The sequence below is a fragment of the Oncorhynchus nerka genome, linkage group LG24 (assembly GCF_034236695.1).
Source record: "Oncorhynchus nerka isolate Pitt River linkage group LG24, Oner_Uvic_2.0, whole genome shotgun sequence".
NCBI lineage: Eukaryota > Metazoa > Chordata > Actinopteri > Salmoniformes > Salmonidae > Oncorhynchus > Oncorhynchus nerka.
Window position 1 is genome coordinate 32,035,756 of NC_088419.1, and position 19,248 is coordinate 32,055,003.

Genomic DNA, 19,248 nt, shown 5'->3' on the forward strand with positions numbered 1-19,248 from the left:
TCTCTGCAGCACTCCACCAATCAGGCCTTTATGGTAGAGTGGCCAGACAGCCCACTAGGAGTGGCCTTGACAGCCCACTTGGAGTTTTCCAAAAGGCACCGAAAGACTCTCAGACCATGAGAAACAAGATTCTCTGGTCTGATGAAACCAAGATTTAACTCTTTGGCCTGAATGCCAAGTGTCATGTCTGGAGGAAACCTGGCACCATCCCTACAGTGAAGCATGGTGGTGGCAGCATCATGCAGTGAGGTTTTTCAGCTGCAGGGAGACTAGTCAGGATCGAGGCAAAGATGAACGGAGCAAAGTACGCTCAGGTCCTCCGACTGGGGCAAAGGTTCAACTTCCAACAGGACAACGACCCTAAGCACACATCCAAGACAACGCAGGAGTAGTTTCGGGACAAGCCTCTGAATGTCCTTGAGGGGCCCAGCCAGAGCCCGGACTTGAACCCGATCTAACATCTCTGGAGAGACCTGAAAATAGCTCTGCAGCGACGCTCCCCATCCAACTTGACAGAATTTGAGAGGATCTACAGAGAAGAATGGGAGAAACTCCCCAAATACAGGTGTGCCAAACTTGTAGCGTCATACTCAAGAACAATCAAGGCTGTAATTGCTGCCAAATGTGCTTCAACAAAGTACTGAGTAAAGGGCCTGAATATTTATGTAAATGTGATATTTTATTTTTTATTTTTAATGTAATTTTATAAAAATTCTAAATAACTGTTTTTTCTTTGTCTTTATGGGGTCTTGTATGTAGGTTGAAGTAACAATTTTAGAATACGGCTGTAATGTAACAAAATGTGGAAAAATTCAAGGGGTCTGAATATTTTTCGAAGGCACTGTATGTGTTTGTGGTTGTGTGTCACAGATGGCTCGATGCAGCAGTGCTCTGGACAAGCTGCAGGGTGAGCTGTCGGACCCCACTGCAGTATGCTCCAGTCAGGGGGCCCCGATGGTTCTGTTAGAGCAGACGGAGCAGCACCAGGCTGGACTAGAGCGGGAGCAGCGAATCCTGGCCTCCCTGGAGCTCCGGCTCTCCCAGCTCCTGGGTGTGTCCAGCCCTCAGGAGGCAGCTAGCCCTGTCCCAGTCTGCCAACGGTTGAGGGACATGCAGGAGCGCTTTAGGAGGTAAGGATGATACAGTACAATCTTTGAAAGACAAATACTCTGAAATTAGGTGCCCTTTCCATTTCCCTCACTTTCTCTCTATCGCTCTCTTTCTCTCTCTTGTCTTCCCAAACTCACCCACACAATTCACATGGCACACATCCTTGCATACACGCACACACACCTCAGGAACAGAAAAGCACAATGCAGAAAAAGCTTAAATGTTTTTACTTTTTACATAAACATTACATGTCAGCACAAGAACCCTGGAGCCTTTGCCAAAGGTGTGCAAACAATCACATTGACACTGCTTATTAACACTGTTTATTGACAAATGTTGACAGTAGATGTACTATTACACACCATGAGTGGCAATATGATTCTTGGAAACATTTAAGCACATACACGTAGTTTGATATTAATATTTAAACCAGTTGAGCTGACAGCCATTTTATACTGTTTTGCTATGGCTGTAGTCATCAATCTAGCAAGAGGGCAATATTTTATTAATTTAGTAGTGTGTGTGTTGTCCCCCCCATCCCCCATAGAAAGCTATAACCTTTAGCTTTCACCTAGAATTGTTTATTTATGTCTGAGATAAAGGCACTTTTCAACCCAAATGAAGTACACAATACAAGTATATTAAAACATATTCAAATATGAAGAAATGATCACCTTTTTATACTTTATAATATGCCTATATATAGTTCTACCCATAATATTGCACCTTCTTTTACTTTACCAAACATATTGGTGATAGTCAAAATCTGTTAAATTTGTGAACGTTTGGGCCATTTAAACAGTGTGTGAAGGGCTATGTAAAGGGAAGGGCTATGTAAAGGGAAGGGCTATGTAAAGGGCTAGATTTTTCCGATCTGGGAATACGGGTCTGTCTCTGACGTAAAGAAAAAAGTTTGACTGCCCACACAAAATGACTTCTTTGCCTATTTTAGGTTTAAGGAAGAGTGTTGGTCGCATTCTTTATCCTAGAGATATAAAAGTATTTAGTATTTAGATTCGCCTGCTCGAGACAAATTACATTTACATTTTACATTTAAGTCATTTAGCAGATGCTCTTATCCAGAGCGACTTACAAATTGGTGCTTTCACCTTATGACATCCAGTGGAACAGCCACTTTACAATAGTGCATCTAAGTCTTTTAAGGGGGGGGGGGGTGAGAAGGATTACTTTATCCTATCCTATTCAGCAATTGCTTTGCCATGTCTGTGCTGTGAAGGAGTCGAGCTGGATAAATGTTTTTCGTAGGACCTCCCCTTTGACGTGACGTCACAGTGAAGTGATATAAATTGATGTAATGATGCAGCCGACCACCAGAGAGAGGGAAATACAAGTTTATTCGACAAAGGACCTTTACGTGGTCCTAGGAAGGTCTGGATTTCTGTCTTCTGACTTATAAAACGGTGGGAAATCAATACAGTCAGTCATAAATATATTTTTAAGTAATTCTAATGCCCGATTTCGGGGGGACTGTCGGGGGTTATTAAAGGTATGCTGAGCTTAATGACATCATCTTACACAGTGGGGCGACTTCCTGCTGAAATCTACAATGACAAAATTCTAATCTACCAAAACTCATCCGTGGGCATGCTGAAAGGAATGTTGTCTGTGAAGCTAAAATGGTTGTATATACTGACAAGATATTGGAGTCTCCACTCTAACAATGTGAATCAGTGTCCGTAAAGGCGAAAGGCAGGCTGGAGGTGGCGGGAGTAAGCGGAAACATTCTAGTCAATTAGATGGCAGATTTGCATGTGAATAACAGGCACACCTCTGATGTAACATTGGTTTTCTTTAGGTTGGAGGGATATCAAGCGTGTACATTCATAACAACCTAAGCATTACGAAAAACGTATATTCAATCAAATATGTCTCATATAGCAAATTAGCAATACATTTTTATGCTGAACAAAATCTACGCTCTCCCATTGCCCTCCGTCGTGACGTTGCTATCATTAATGTGTTTGATTATTTTATCAAATCAATTAACTACATTTATTTATTACGATGATTAAATGAATCATGTAACAATTAACTCATTAGTAATCTTGGAGCAACACGGGAAAAGTTATTTAACGAGTCACTATCTTCCGACTAAACTCTAAAGATATGAATTTGTCTTACATCAGTCACAGTCAATTCATTAATTCTTATTAACCTCATCAGTCTCATTCTGAACGTTGCATAGTCCGTTAAATCTGCACGAACCCTAGTCTACATGATGACTCAGCGATACACAAATTGGCTTAATTATTTATTTACTAACTAACTAAATAATCACACAGAATTACATAAACACACACACACAGGATAGGTTACTACATAATGCAATGAAAAGTCCCTAGTGGACTAACCCGATATGACGCTTGGTGCACAATGAATAGGGGTGGGGAAAGAAAGAGCGCGAGAAGAAGAGACAAAGGAATTCAACTATCGTACATACAGTTGAATAATACGCTCATCGTAAATATCGATATTTAGCACCCTAACAACCGCTCATTTGGATTTAGAAATGCAACACATATTTACGCTTGAATGTCTTTGTCGTCTCGCACTGTTGAAAACGCCCGATCAGTCTGTGGAGTCAGTCGACAGACAGTCTCTGATAGTGTAAGTCTCTGGTTGTCCACCAGAGTTTACCATGTCCTTTGTAGTTGTTGTAGGTTGGTCTATGAGTGTCTGTTAGAATGGATCTTCCAGAGGTGTACCACGCCGTGTTCAGCGGTCCTTGACCTTCACTCTGTTTATTTGGAATAGATACCCTAGAGATACCTACAGTTGAAGTCGGAAGTTTACATACAATTAGGTTGTGGTCCTTAACTTGTTTTTCAACTACTCCACAAATTTCTTGTTAACAAATTATAGTTTTGGCAAGTCGGTTAGAACATCTACTTTGTGCATGACACAAGTAATATTTTCAACAATTGTTTACAGACAGATTATTTAATTTATAATTCACTGTATCACAATTCCAGTGGGTTAGAAATTAACATACACTAAGTTGACTGTGCTTTTAAACAGCTTGTAAAATTCCAGAAAATGTCATCATGGCTTTAGAAGCTTCTGATAGGATAATTGACATCATTTGAGTCAATTGGAGGTGTACCTGTGGATGTATTTCAAGGCCTTCCTTCAAACTCAGTGTCTCTTTGCTTGACATCATGGGAAAATCAAAATAAATCAGCCAAGTCCTCAGAAAATAAATTGTAGACCTCCACAAGTCTGGTTCATCCCTAAGTAAGGAGACGCGTTCTGTCTCCTGCGAAAAGTACAAATCAATCCCAGAACAACAGCAAACGACCTGGTGAAGATGCTGGAGGAAATAGGTACAGAAGTATCTATATCCACAGTAAAACGAGTCCTATATCGACATAACCTGAAAGGCTGCTCAGCAAGGAAGAAGCCACTGCTCCAAAACCGCAATAAAAAAAACTGATTTCAGTTTGCAACTGCACATGGGGACAAAGATCATACTTTTTAGAGAAATGTCCTCTGGTCTGATGAAACCAAAAAACCTTTTTGGCTTCAATGACCATCGTTATGTTTGGAGGAAAAAGGGGGAGGCTTGCAACCTGAAGAACACCATCCCATCCATGAAGCATGGGGGTGGCAGCATCATGTTGTGGGGGTGCTTTGCTGCAGGAGGGACTGCTGCACTTCACAAAATAGATGCCATCATTAGCAAGGAAAATTATTTTGCCATATCCAGTTCACGCTGTACTTCGGCTGGTCTTTAGTTTTCTCCTTGGAGGGCGGTTCCATCATGTTGCCACAAGGTCTGTGCTCATGTGGCGTGGTTACTGACTGGGTAAAACTTCACATGAAAAACTATTCTCTCATTTAGAAGGGTAAAATCATACTTCATCTTCTCACAAATAGTTTCATATTTAATCATATAAGTTCTACAACATTTAGATGTCAATCTGATAACTGGGACGTATACATTTGTCGAGTTACCGTTATTTGATTATTCCGACCTTAATGGTATCGCAAACAACGACTCATTTGACGTGATTATTGTTTCAAGCCCCACCAACCGTTTCCCACATTATTTGTGTTAGGAATATTGTGTCATTATCCACTTTTGGATGTTATATTTATGGCGGGAGGAATCTCCTTCTACTAAAAAGGTTATTTCCCCTCCATCATGCAGAGCCCAAACGCAGAGTTTCTGCAAAGTATTTACGACTGTCATACGACTGGCCAACTCCATCCCAACTCCATTCCTCTCCCCTAACCTGATCTTTTGGATCCTCACAGGAGAGTCATAACCTCCTATACAAAATAAACCCCATTTCCATTTTCACGCTGACAGAAATAGAATGCCCACCCCACATTGTGTAAAGTCTAGAAATTTTCCCTACGACAGTGTATGATGATGTCATATTGCTGAGCCTACCTTTAACATTGTGAGGGTGACATTGTGCCCACACAGCCTGAGAGAGCAGAGCATGCTGGTCCGGAGTGCGGCACTTTCAGAGGAGCAGGAGAGGGAGCGCTTGCAAGAGCAGATCGGAGAGGTGGAGCAGCGAGTGGCTACCCTGCTCTCCATTCTGGTGTCCCACCCCAGCACACGCCAACTCAAGGTGAGCTACTGGGGGATTACATTTTTTTAAATGTTATTTATTTAACTAGGCAAGTCAGTTAAGAACAAATTCTTATTTTCAATGACGGCCTAGGAACAGTGGGTTAACTGCCTGTTCAGGGGCAGAACGGCAGATTTGTACCTTGTCAGCTCGGGGATTTGAACTTGCAATCTTCCAACGCTCTAACCACTAGGCTAACCTGCCGCCCCATAAATACACTATTCTTTATTTAGAGGCTAGAGAGAGAGTAATTTATTGTATGGGCCAGAAGAAACTATAAAACATGGTTATGTTTTCTTGTAACAGCTACTACAAACCTCAGCTAACTTTAGCCATTGTTAGCAATAAGTTGAAAGTCTTGGTATCTTTCAACGACGGCCGTGACAGAACTACCCACCACAAAAGGACCAAGCAGCGTGGCCAGGAGTATGAGACAACCTGGGAGGAGGTAGAGAGGTGGTCGAGTGACCCAGGGAGAGTGCCAGAGCCCGCCTGGGATTCAATTGAGCAGTGTGAGGAGGGATACTGGAGAATGGAGTTGGTGACACGTATACGGCTAGCGAGGAAGCCCGAGAGGCAGCCCCACAAATTTTGGGGTGGGGGGGCACACGGGGAGTTTGGCTGAGTCAGGTTGGAGACCTGAGCCAACTCCCCGTGCTTACCGTGGCGAGCGCCGTACTGGTCAGGCACTGTGTTATGCGGTGGAGCGCACAGTGTCTCCAGTGTGCGTTCACAGCCCGATGCGCTACATCCCAGCTCCCCGCATCTGCGGGCCAGGGTGAGCATCCAGCCAGGATGGATGGTGCCGGCTCAGCGCGCCTGGTCTCCAGGGCGTCTCTTCGGCCCAGGATATCCTGCGCCGGCTCTGCACACTGTTTCTCCGGTATGCCTGTACAGCCCAGTGCGTCCTGTGCCAGCGCCCCGCATTTGGAGGGCGAAGATAAGGACGGGTTGTGCAGGCTCTAAGCTCGATACCTCCAGTGCGCCTCCACGGCCCAGTGTATCCGGTGCCTCTGCCAAGGACAAAGCCTTCTGTATGTCTCCCCAGCCTGGTGAGTCCTGTGCCTGCGCCCAGAACTAAGCCTCCTGCATGTCTCCCCAGCCTGGTGAGTCCTGTGCCTGCTCCCAGAGCCAGGCCTCCTGTGTGTCTCTCCACTCCAGTGATGATCCATGGCAAGAAGCCTCCAGTGATGATCCATGGCAAGAAGCCTCCAGTGATGATCCATGGCAAGAAGCATCCAGTGATGATCCATGGCACGAAGCCTCCAGTGATGATCCATGGCACGAAGCCTCCAGTGATGATCCATGGCAAGAAGCCTCCAGTGATGATCCATGGCAAGAATCCTCCAGTGATGATCCATGGCAAGAAGCCTCCAGTGGTGATCCATGGCACGAAGCCTCCAGTGAGGAGTCATGGCATGAAGCATCCAACGACTGTCTCCAGTCCGGCACCTCCAGCGATGGTCTCCAGTCCGGAGCCACAAGCAACGGACTCCAGTCCGGAGCCCCCAGCGACGGACACCAGTCCGGAGACCCCAGTCCGGGGCCCGCAACGGGGGTCCCCCAGTCCGGGGCCGGCGGCGAGGGTCCCCACACCAGAGGCGCCACCAATGCGGGGTGAGCCAAAGGTGGAGCGGGGTCTACGTCTCGTACCAGAGCCGCCACCACGGATAGATGCCTACCCAGACCCTTCAGGTTTTGCGGCCGGAGTACTATCATGCCCTGACCTTAGAGCCGTTTTATTTCTCTTTTTGGTTTGGTTAGGGCAGGGTGTGATGTGGGGTGGGCATTCTATGTTCTATTTTCTATGTTTTGTATTTCTTTGTTTTGGCTGAGTATGGTTCTCAATCAGGGACAGATGTCTATCATTGTCTCTGATTGGGAGCCATACTTAGGCAGCCCTTTTTTCCACCTGTGATTGTGGGTAGTTAACTTTGTTTGTGGCACTAAAGCCCTGTAAGGTTCACGGTTGTTTCTTTCATTTGTTGTTTTGTTGACGACATTTTAAAATAAAATAAAATGTACGCTCACCACGCTGCACCTTGGTCTCTTTCCAATGACGGCCGTGACAATATTTCCATAGAGGGGTATAATAGTTTGTAGGCTAAACCACTCGGACACTAAAGACGATTTTGTGAGAAGACCAATTTTTGGGATGTCTCATAGATGTGGTGGATTGAAACACATCCAATGCAAAGAAACATATATATCTAGCTTAAACTCACAGATTGTTATGGGCATTCTTTTATTACGCTAATTAGATTTCAGTGGGGGTGTGGACATTGACCTTAAGGCACATTTACATGGTATCTCTCTCTCTCCCTCTCTCGTTCTCATTTTTCCTTGTTCTCTCTCTCTTTCCCTTTCTCTCCCCTCTCTCTCTCTCTCTCTCTACAGGAGGTCAGAGTGGAGTTGGGTTCCCTGAGGGCCAGGTTACAGTCCATCATGGAGTGTGTTGGGACAAAGTATGCCGCTGTTACACCTCCGGAGGTGGAGAGACAGCTGCAGGAAGTCACTGGCTCTCTGCAGGACATGGAGGAGAAGGTAATGGGGATAAAGGGTGGTGGTGGTGGCTCCGGGGTGAAGTTACTGATAGGTACAGATCTAGGATCAGCGTCCCTTCCCCCAATCCTAACCTTAACCGTTAGTGGAGAAAATGCAACACTGATGTAAGATCAGTATCTAGGGGCAACTTCAACCTTGGTAGACCTTGGTAGAGCAGTTTTGGGGTCAATTCCATCTCAGTTCAGTCAATTGTGGAAGGGAATTGAAACTCAGCGAATTAATCAAAAAGTCGGGCAAGTTTCATGGATATGGGATTGAGCCCAACACAATCCCAACACTGGTTTCTGAGTAAAAACCTGGCTAGTTGGGACTTTAAGGGTGATTTGTGTGTTTGTTTTTCCTCGCACGTGTGTGCATATGCTTGTGTGTATTTACCAGATTGGCCAAGCCCTGGAGAAGAGCAGCCCACTCAATAGGCTGAGTAGCAGAATGGGGGAGATACGTGTCGGGCTAGAAGAGGTCCAGACATTGCTGCAGCGGAAGAGCTCCTCTGTGTCCGAGGCTGAACATGTGCTAAAGGTGTGTGATTGTGTGTGTGTGTCTCCGTGTTTGTATGCATACGTGTGTTCTTCCCCTGAAACAATCAAACTAGTGTGTGTGTCCTTCCCTTACCCCAGTCAATCGTGCAAGATTGTTCCTAACCTGGCTCTAGGCCGAGTCATTGAAAAGCATTTTGTGACAACTGTTGTAAAAACAAAAGGACTTATAAGTACATGGGATTGATTGTTACCTGATTGATATCATGACAACATTCTATTTTTGTCCAGTTCGTATGGGACCAGCTGGACCAGTGGCACGGCCGGCTGGCCCTCCTGGAGGGCGAGGTGCAGGAGGCAGCCGAGGAGGAGCCGGAGCAGGCCCAACTCCTCATGGACCAGATCACCCAGCCACTTCAGCTCTACCAGGACACGGCCCAGAAGGCTGAGCAGCGCACTGCCTTCCTCCGCAAGGTGAGAGAGGAGTAGCTCAACCTTACCGTCTGATCGGCTTGGTAGGCCTTTCACCATGTTCACCATGTGGTTGTATCTTATAATTACAGCATTCCTCAACTGGTTCTTCCAAAACAGCACAATTTCAGTTTACTGTTTTTTTCCTCCATTTATTTCAGTTCCTATGCCCAATGCCAGGGGTTCCATAATTACATATTGCCGTGGGATGATTTTTCCTTGAGCGGATGGTCGTGGGCCAGAACATAGTTATAAATCATTTGTACACTGCAAATTGACCGCAAGAATCCAAAACAGATATATAGTATTTGACAAAAACAGGATCATTTATAACCTTGATTACATTGGGATACGATCACATTTGCCTCTCTATTCATTCAAGTGAACACTTGGGAGCAGATTTCCTAAATTAAAATCACAGAGCTAATTTCCTGGTGATTTTAGTCTTATGTCCATGAATTAGTACCAGTCAAAAGTTTGGACACCTACTTATTCCAGGGTTTTTCTTTATTTTTACTATTTTATACATTGTACAATAATAGTGAAGACATCAACCCTATGAAATAACACATATGGAATCATGTAGTAACCAAAAAAGAGTTAAACAAATCAAAATATATTTTATATTTGAGATTCTTCAAAGTAGCCACCATTTGCCTTGATGACAGCTTTGCACACTCTTGGCATTCTCTCAACCAGCTTCATGAGGTAGTCACCTGGAATGCATTTCAATTAACAGGTGTACCTTGTTAAAAGTTAATTTGTGGAATTTCACTGTCCCATCCCCTGTCAGATCCCTGCCTGCCTCCAGGAGTATAACGATATAATCCATCGTGCTGGCTGCTGGCTAGAAGAATCCCAGTCCTGGCTAGACGCTCCCGGCACCTACACCACAGCCAGGAGCCTCCAGAGCCAGACCAACACACTGCAGGCCAGTCCACTGCACACACACAGATGCACACTCACATGTACATACATGCAATCCCCTGGATTGTAGAACACTGCTGGTAGTTCTGAATTGATATACAGTGCATTCGTAAAACAAAATGTGGGAAAAAATCAAGGGGGCTGAATACTTTCCCAATCTGCTGTGTAGTAGAGCTGTCCGTGTTCGAGTGTGTTTCTATGTTTGTTTTTTAGTCATATGTACGGGATACACATGGCATACACTGTCCAACTAAATGCTTACTTACTTACTTAACCTACTTTTTCAACAATGCAACAACAATAAGAAATAATATAATATAAGAATACGAACATAAAGTAAATGGTAGAAGTAGAATAGAATACATTTTTTTAGCATAAGTATTATACAGGCAGGCACAATTTATAGTCCAATATTTACACGTATTTTGGGGAAGAGGGGATTGGGGGCAAAAGTTTAAATTGTGCAGTATTTTGCAATCATAACAAGAGTCTGGTAGCAGCATTTGGGATGTGTGTGTAGCATAAGTGTGTGTGTGTGTGTGTGTGCTAATTCCAGTTTAAGTGTTCAGGAGTCTTATGGCTTGTAGATAGTGTATGTGTGCTCATGTAGGTATGTAAGTCTGTGTTTCTAGGTATGTGTTTGTATGTACATGTATGTGTGCTTGCGGGTGTGCACTCATGTGTCCATGTTCTGTAACCCCACATCACAGATGGTGCTGGATGACTCGGAGCGTATCCGGGCCACTCTGGTGGGCTTTGGACCTGTGTTGGTGGAGATCTCTGCTGTGTGTCACACCACTGCTATGGAGGATAAACTAGTCCAGACCGAACGCCAAGTCACCGCCATGCAGCATAACATCATGGTGCCATTGGACCAGCTGCTGCACGTCACTCCGGTAAGACCCTCCATTGCAGTGGTTCTCAATAGGGGGTACTAGTAGCTCCAGGGACAAATTTCCCCTAGGTACAGATATAGGATCAGACTCCACTGCTAATGGTTAAGGTTAGGATTGGGGCAAGGGAGTCTGAGTGAGTGTAACCGTGAGCGTGATGCTTCAAACTGGGTGTTTGTGGAAAGAGAGTAAGGTTGTCTATCAACAGCCTCAAAAGAGGAGTTTCACCCTCCCTCAGAATGCATTGTGTCTCCTCCCCGTATTACATTTAATAAGAACTGCTGTGGCTAATGCTAGTGAGTTTCAATGGAACATTCCACTGCGTGTCTAGGCTAAATTTGATCGAGCACACTTGGTCTTGGTCTGACCCAGAAAAACAACTCACACACAAACTTTTGATGCTAATAAATTCATTTCTATTGATCATTTTGTATTTATTTTATTTAACCTTTATTTATAACATTTATTTAACTAGGCAAATCAGTTAAGAACAAAATCTTATTTACAATTAAGGCCTACCAAAAGGCAAAAGGCCTCCTGCCGGGAGGGAGGCTGGAATTTTAAAAAAATAAATTGGGGGACAAAACACACATCACGACAGCAGATACACCACATGAAGAGAGACCGAAGAAAACATAGCATGGAAGCAACATGGCAGCAGCACAAAATGTGGTACAAACATTATTCTGACACAGACAACAGCACAAAGGGCAAAAATTGAAAATTAAAAAAGCCAAAAGAAATGAATAAATAGTACAGAAAATATTTACTAAAGTATGAAAATAAATGGCATGTCTTTTCCTTTGGTTTGTCTAGAATAATTTAGGAGACATTTTTCATCCCCTTTCTCTTTTGTCTTCTTTTTGTTTTAAAGCAACAGTTCATCCTAATTTCATACTTGTTTAATGTTCTTCTTGCCTTAGAAGTAGTTTATGCCAGGAGTAACTGCAATGTACTGAGTGTAATTTGCAGCCACCCCTGGCCTATAGATTACTTCCTTTGTAGAAACATTTTCAAGGAAGAAATCATGTTGGACTAACCCTTTAAAAGTAAATTAAATTCCATTAAATTCAATACAGTGGTAAAGTATACAAATGCTTTGGGAAGATTTATAAGAACATAGTCCTAAATTGCATTCGGAAAGTTTTCAGACCCATTCCCTTTTTCCACATTTTATTAAAAAATTGATGAAATAAAAACATTTCCTCATCCATCTAAACACAATACCCCATAATGACAAAGTAAAAACAGGTTTTTAGAAATTTTTGCAACTTTATTACAAATAAACAGATACCTTATTTACATAGGTATTCAGACCCTTTGCTACGAGTCTCGAAATTAAGCTCAGGTGCATCCTGTTTCCATTGATCGTCCTTGAGATGTTTCTATAACTTGATTGGAGTCCACCTGTGGTAAATTCAATTGATTGGACATGATTTGGAAAGGCACACACCTGTCTATATAAGGTCCTTCAGTTGACAGTGCACGTCAGAACAAAAACCAAGACATGAATTCAAAGGAATTGTCCGTAGAGCTTCGACAGGATTGTGTCGTGGAACAGATCTGGGCATAGCGATCCTACGTTATTACCAGAAGCTTTCAGACTGGTATGTCAGGAGGTTTGGAATAACAAGACAGCAAAAGACAATGGACGATAAAGCAGTATTCTATCATTTCTATTCCATTTATGAAACTGACTTGTGGTGCTTTTCATTTTTGAGTTTGGTTTTTGCTTTCGAGCTTTTGCTTTTCTCTGGAACATTCACAGCATTGTTGCTATTTTCAGGAAGTGGATGCCATTGAAGCAGAGGTGAAGACGATGGAGAAAAATGTGACCAAGATCAGAGCTATTTTATCCTCCACTGACACATTGGACATCTCACTTGAAGAACACCTCCACAACCGGCAGGTGGGACAAGAGTGTGTTAAGTGTGTATAAGAGGATGTGTACATAGCCATTCATGTATGTTTGTCATTATATGATTTAGAAATGTTTTTGTTTCACACGTGCACACATCTTGTGTATGTGCTTACTGTATTGGCCTCTCCCTTCTTGTTCTGCCTAGGTAATCCTGGCCAACATCCAGTCTATGCAGAGGACAGTGGGGGAGATCGAGGGCTGTAAGGCTGAACTTGGACTACCTCAGGGGGCAGAAGAGACACTGAGTGCCTTCCCCAGAGCTGTGCTACTCCTACAGCCCCTCCAAGAGTTGGAACAGCTGACACAGGAGCAGAGTAGAGCGTTGGAGGTAGGAAATGTTCTCACAACGTCTCCACAACATCTCCACGTTTCAACAACATTACTAGACCGTGTCTCCAATGTCCACACAACGTTACGGCAATGTAACAAATGTGCCCCCAATGTTGCCAATATTGTCCCCAAAGCCAGGCCCCTCTCCATCCAAGAAGGGTTCAGTAAAGTTCAATGAAAAAAAATAGAAAATGGGTAACATTCCACACACAAGTGTTCCGTGCCTTAGCTCCTCCACCATAAAGGAACATTTGAAAATATTTGCCTGCACTTAGCCTCTGCCCAAGCTTTCAAAAACATTATCTTTTGTCATGATTTTGGTTGCCCAATAGGGGGCGATAGCATCGTATGATCTTCAGTTTAGAATGCAATTTGATTAATCAGCTGTGTTTGCTAGGGATCAGGCCCTCGAGGACTGGACTTGCCCATCCCTGGTATATCACAATGTTTTATGCGTACATAATCACAATAGGACAACGGTTGACATCGCCCAACCCTAATTGATGCTTTAAAATTAGCTAAATGTGATCGATCCCTAATTAAGAGATAGATGATGCCAGTCACGAAGCTCACATCCTTATCACCTATGACCGCCAAGTACATTTGAACTATGTATCGACAGCTACTGACTTTGACCTTATTTCGGCTCCTACTTCAACTGCGACTCAGCTGTTCCCTTGTCAACACCGGACCCTACTCCATTGTTCGAGCTATCCAACAAGAAAAGTTGCGGGACTGAACTCCTTGTTACATTCTTAGAATTCTTTTTTCCAAAAGGGTTTTTCGGCTGTCCCCATAGGAGAACCCTATTTTGTTCCAGGTAGAACCATTTTTGGGTCAAGGTAGAACTCTTTTGGGTTCCATGTAGAACCCTCTGTGTAAAAGGTTTTTACATGAAACTCAAAATGGTTTTTCAAAGGGTTCTCCTATGGGGACAGCCAAAGAACCCTTTTTAGTTCAAAATAGCATCTTTATTTCTAAGAGTACAGACTCAGATGCAGAGAAAATTGTCTGGCACTTCCCTCCGTTTTATTGGCAAATGTCCAGTCACTGGAGAACAAGATGGATGAGCTCTGTTCGAGAGTTTCCTACCAACTGGGCGATATGGTAATGAAACTCAAATGTTTCTCCGTGCTTCGTCGTTACCGGACAACGGACTCAGGCAAAACTAAAGAGGGAGGGATGTGCCTCTTTGTAAACAGCAACTGGTGCGCTGCTTCAAGTGTGAAGGAATTCTCAACCTTTTGCTCACCTGAACTAGAAAACCTCATGGTAAATTGCAGACCTTTTTATCTACCAAGAGTTTTCATCTATAATCATCACTGCCGTCTACATCCCACCACAAAACGAGAATGGCTCGAAGCAGACACTCAGCGAGCTGCACAGGGCCATTAACCTCTTGCTTCTACTCGGGACGCTTGCGTCCCAACTAGAGCTCTGGAAATGCAAATGCGCTACGCTAAATGCTAATAGTATTAGTTAAAACTCAAAAGTTCATTAAAATACACATGCAGGGTATCGAATTAAAGCTACACTCGTTGTGAATCCAGGCAACAAGTCAGATTTTTAAAATGCTTTTCGGCGAAAGCATGAGAAGCTATTATCTGATAGCATGTAACACCCCAAAAGACCCGCAGGGGACGTAAACAAAATAATTAGCATTTCGGCGTTACACAAACCGCACAATAAAATAGAAAACATTCATTACCTTTCACCATCTTCTTTGTTGGCACTCCTAGATGTCCCATAAACACTATTTGGGTCTTTATTTCGATTAAATCGGTCCATATAAAGCCTAGATATCGTTATATGTAGACTGTGTGATAAACGAAAAAAACATTGTTTCAAAACGTAACGTCATTTTTTAAAATTCAAAAAGTCGACGATAAACTTTCACAAAACACTTCGAAATACGTTTGTAATGCAACTTTAGGTATTAGTAAACGTTAATAAGCGATAAAATTCATCAGGAGGCGATGTAAAGATCATTAGCTGTCCGTCTGGAAAAATGTCCGGCTAGAAACTCAACGAAAATATCCGGTCCTAGACCTGAGGAGATACGGTGCCCTGCATGTGTTTGACCAAGAAAAAACTCGAAGGGAAATGACAAGACTCTAGACACCGTGTGGAAGCTGTAGGTACTGCAACCTCAGTCAATTAATTGTGGTTCACCTTTATCAATGGGTTCAAGTAGAGCATGGATATATTTTCCCATTTTCAGTGATCAGTTTTTCCTGTGCTTTTCGATGTAAATGCCGTTCTGGTAAAGCCACAGCAGTGATTTAACCAGTTTTATAAACGTCTGAGTGTTTTCTATCCACACAGACTAAGCAAATGCATATACTATATTCCTGGCATGAGTAGCAGGGCGCTGAAATGTTGCGTGATTTTTAACAGAATGTTCAAAAAAGTAGAGGGTCGACTTAAGAGGTTAACAAACAAGAAAATGCACACCCAGAAGCATCTTTTATAGTGGGCAGAAACTTTAACGCGGGAAAACTGAAATGCTTTTAACCCCACTTTTGCCAACACGTATCCTTTTACCAACACAAGAGGCGTTAACACTCTGGATTACTTACCTTATCCACAGAAACGCATACAAGGCCCTCCCTTCGGCAAATGACTCCATCCTTCTGTTCACAAGCAAAAACTCGAACAGGAAGTACCAGGGATGCGCTCAGTACCGAAGTGGTCCGACGAAGCGGACGCTAAGCCAGAAGACTGCTTCGCTAGCACAGACTGGAATATGTTCAGGGATTCATCCAATATCATTAAGGAGTCAACGACTTCTTCCCCACAGTGATCCAACATATGTACCCTAACAAAAAGCCATGGAGCTACCAATTTCAAGGAACGGGAAACGGACATGAATCCTTACAAGAAAGACCGCTACGACCTCAGACGAGCCATCAAACATGGAAAACGTCAATATAGGACTAAGATACAATCCTACTACATCCACTCCACACTCGTCGGATGTGGCAAAGTTTGCAGACTATTACGGATTACAAAGAGAAACCCAGCCGTGAGTTGCCCAGTAATGCAAACCTCCCAGACAACCTCTCAGACCGTGTGATGTTTCTCTCCGTGGCCGATGTGAGTACAACTTTTTAAATAGGTTAACACTTGCAAGGCCCCTGGGCCAGATGGAATACCAGAGCACGTTCTCAGGGGGCATGCGCGGACCAGCTGACAAGCGTCTTCACTAGGGTTGCAAAGGGTCGGAAAGTTTCCAGTAAATATCCTGTAAATTTACCATGGGAAGTTAAGCCCGGGAATTTTGCTTAAATTCATCAAAATGTTAGCTTGTAATAGTGAACCTTTTTTGTGGGATACACATGCCAATTCTAGGTCTTGTGGCATATCTTGGTTAAACTATCCCCAGTTCAATGGAATTTCAACCCTCTGCATGCACAGTGCATTCTTCCATCACGTGTGCAGTGCACTCTTCCATAACATGTACAGCTGATTCTCAAGATCTTGCACACTATTGAGATGCTACTGAGCCCACACTACTACACTGTCTGAGCCAAGGACTACATGCTTTCTGGTAAGTTTTGATTACAACACTGGGGGTTGTGAATATATTTGAAATTACATACATTATTTTTTGTTAACTAGTAAATAGTAGCCTACAGCAAAGTGTGTTTAAATCATTTATAACTTGTTAACAATTTCTGGTAGTTAGTTTTTGCTACCAATTGGGTTTTAGTTTGCTAGAGCTTGCTAACTGAGGAGTGTTAATTCACCTGTTTCCATTCATGTTTCATTTTAAAACATTTCTCTTACAAAGGAGTTTTTTTAATCTAACTGCTTAACTATTTATCTGTACATGCAATTGTATTTGTTGTTTTTTTTTTCCATCATTTTTTTTCAAATCTTTACAGGAAAATGCCACGGGCACTATCTGATGTGTGGAGACATTTCACTGCAGCTAATGTAGAAGGAAAAGCTGTGTACATTTGAAAATACTGTGCCAAATCATATGTGAAGAATGCAACAAAGATGCAGAATCATCTGGCCAAGTGTATAAAGTTCCCTCAGCGCTCACAACAAACAACCTCTGACAAAAGTCCCTCTACTTCTATTCGATGTGAAAATGATGAATCAGACACCTTATCAATAGCAACAGCTCATGATCCTCCTGGAATCAGAAGGTTTTTTAAATCAATGGAGGAACGTAGTCAGAGCAATGCTGATGAATGTCTTGCTTGAGCTGTGTATGCAACTGGTTCACCTCAGATGCTCACAGGCCATGTGTATTGGAAGAGATTTCTGAATTTTCTTCGCCCAGCATAAACCCCTCCAACCAGACATGCTTTATCTACTCATTTGCTGGATGCGGAGTTCAACAGAGTTCAAGTGAAGGTCAAGCAAATCATAGAGAAAGCAGACTGTATTGCAATCATCTCTGATGGGTGGTCAAATGTTCATGGGCAAGGAATAATTACATTCATATTATCCACCCCTCAACCAGTATTCTACAAGAGCACAGACACAAGGGACAACAGACACACCGGTCTCTACATTGCAGATGAGCTGAAGGCAGTATTTGCACTGGTGACAGACAATGCTGCGAACATGAAAGCTGCTTGGTCTAAAGTGGAGGAGCTCTACCCTCACATCACACCCATTGGCCGTGCTGCTGATGCATTGAATCTGCTCCTCAAGGACATCATTGCACTGGAAACAATGGATACACTTTACAAGAGAGCCAATGAAATTGTTAGGTATGTGAAGGGTCATCAAGTTATAGCAGCAATCTACCTCACCAAGCAAAGTGAGAAGAATAAGAGCACCACATTGAAACTGCCCAGTAACACCCATTGGGGTGATGTTGTCATTATGCTTGACAGTCTCCTGGAGGGGAAGGAGTCTCTCCAAGAAATTGCCATATCACAGTCTGCCGATATGGACAGCCCCATCAAGAGGATTTTCCTGGATGATGTATTTTGGGAGAGAGTGGTAAGCAACCTGAAACTTCTGAAACCTAGAGCAGTAGCCATTGTATGGATTGAGGGAGACAATGCCATCCTGTCTGATCTTCAGACTCTGCTTGCAGATGTAAGAGAACAAATCCATACTGCCCTGCCCACTTCACTGTTGCTCCAAGCAGAGGAAACTGCAGTTCTGAAATACATCAAAAAGCGTGGAGACTTCTGCCTGTAGTCCATACACGCCGCAGTGTACATGGTGGACCCCAAGTATGCTGGCAAGAGCATCCTGTCTGGTGCAGATATCAACAAGGCCTGTGGTGTCATCACTACCATGTCTCGCCACCTTGGCCTGGATGAGGGCAAGCTTATTGGCAGTCTGGCGAAGTACACTTCCAAGCAAGGGCTTAGGGATGGTGATGCAATATGGCAGTCGTGCCAACATATCTCATCAGCCACCTGGTGAATAGAACTTTGTGGATGTAGGCTCTTTCCCCTGTTGCCTACATCATTCTCCAAATCCCACCAACATCAGCCACCTCAGAGTGCAACTGGTCATTGTTTGGGACCACACACACCAAAGCACTCAACAGGCTGACCAATAAATTGGTTGAAAAACTGGTGGCCATCTGGGCAAATTTGAGGCATTTTGAGCCTGACAACGAGCCATCCTCAACAAGGTTGGAAAGTGACAGTGAAGATGAGGCCTCAGTCTGATGTTCAAGAGGTGGACATTGAGGATGTCCAGGGAGAAGACATGGAAGTCTGAGTGGAAGAGAACCAAAGCTTTAGTTTCTAGACTATCATTTTACAGATGTATGTTGAAAACATTTTTGGGAGATGCGATGGATTTAAATGGTATTAATATTAATTTGCATATATTTACGTTAATTCCCATATTTTCCCATGGAAAGTTTCCACTATTAAATTGAACCTGTTTTGCACTGACTCCCTTACACTGACTCTATGCACACTCACTGGACTATACTCACACACTCACAACTACTTACACTCCAA

At 43.3% G+C, this 19,248-nt stretch overlaps 1 protein-coding gene across 1 annotated transcript in view; it reads left to right on the plus strand.

The window, feature by feature from the left end:
* Positions 1 to 19,248, plus strand: part of LOC115107488 (nesprin-2-like) — a 217,424-nt gene that overhangs the window by 85,745 nt on the left and 112,431 nt on the right. Inside the window, exons 55-63 of the mRNA XM_065008488.1 lie at positions 871 to 1,130; positions 5,564 to 5,714; positions 8,112 to 8,258; positions 8,658 to 8,798; positions 9,047 to 9,229; positions 10,020 to 10,157; positions 10,864 to 11,049; positions 12,833 to 12,955; positions 13,113 to 13,295. Coding sequence (XP_064864560.1) covers positions 871 to 1,130; positions 5,564 to 5,714; positions 8,112 to 8,258; positions 8,658 to 8,798; positions 9,047 to 9,229; positions 10,020 to 10,157; positions 10,864 to 11,049; positions 12,833 to 12,955; positions 13,113 to 13,295 — 1,512 coding nt within the window. The remainder of the gene's footprint in view (positions 1 to 870; positions 1,131 to 5,563; positions 5,715 to 8,111; positions 8,259 to 8,657; positions 8,799 to 9,046; positions 9,230 to 10,019; positions 10,158 to 10,863; positions 11,050 to 12,832; positions 12,956 to 13,112; positions 13,296 to 19,248) is intronic.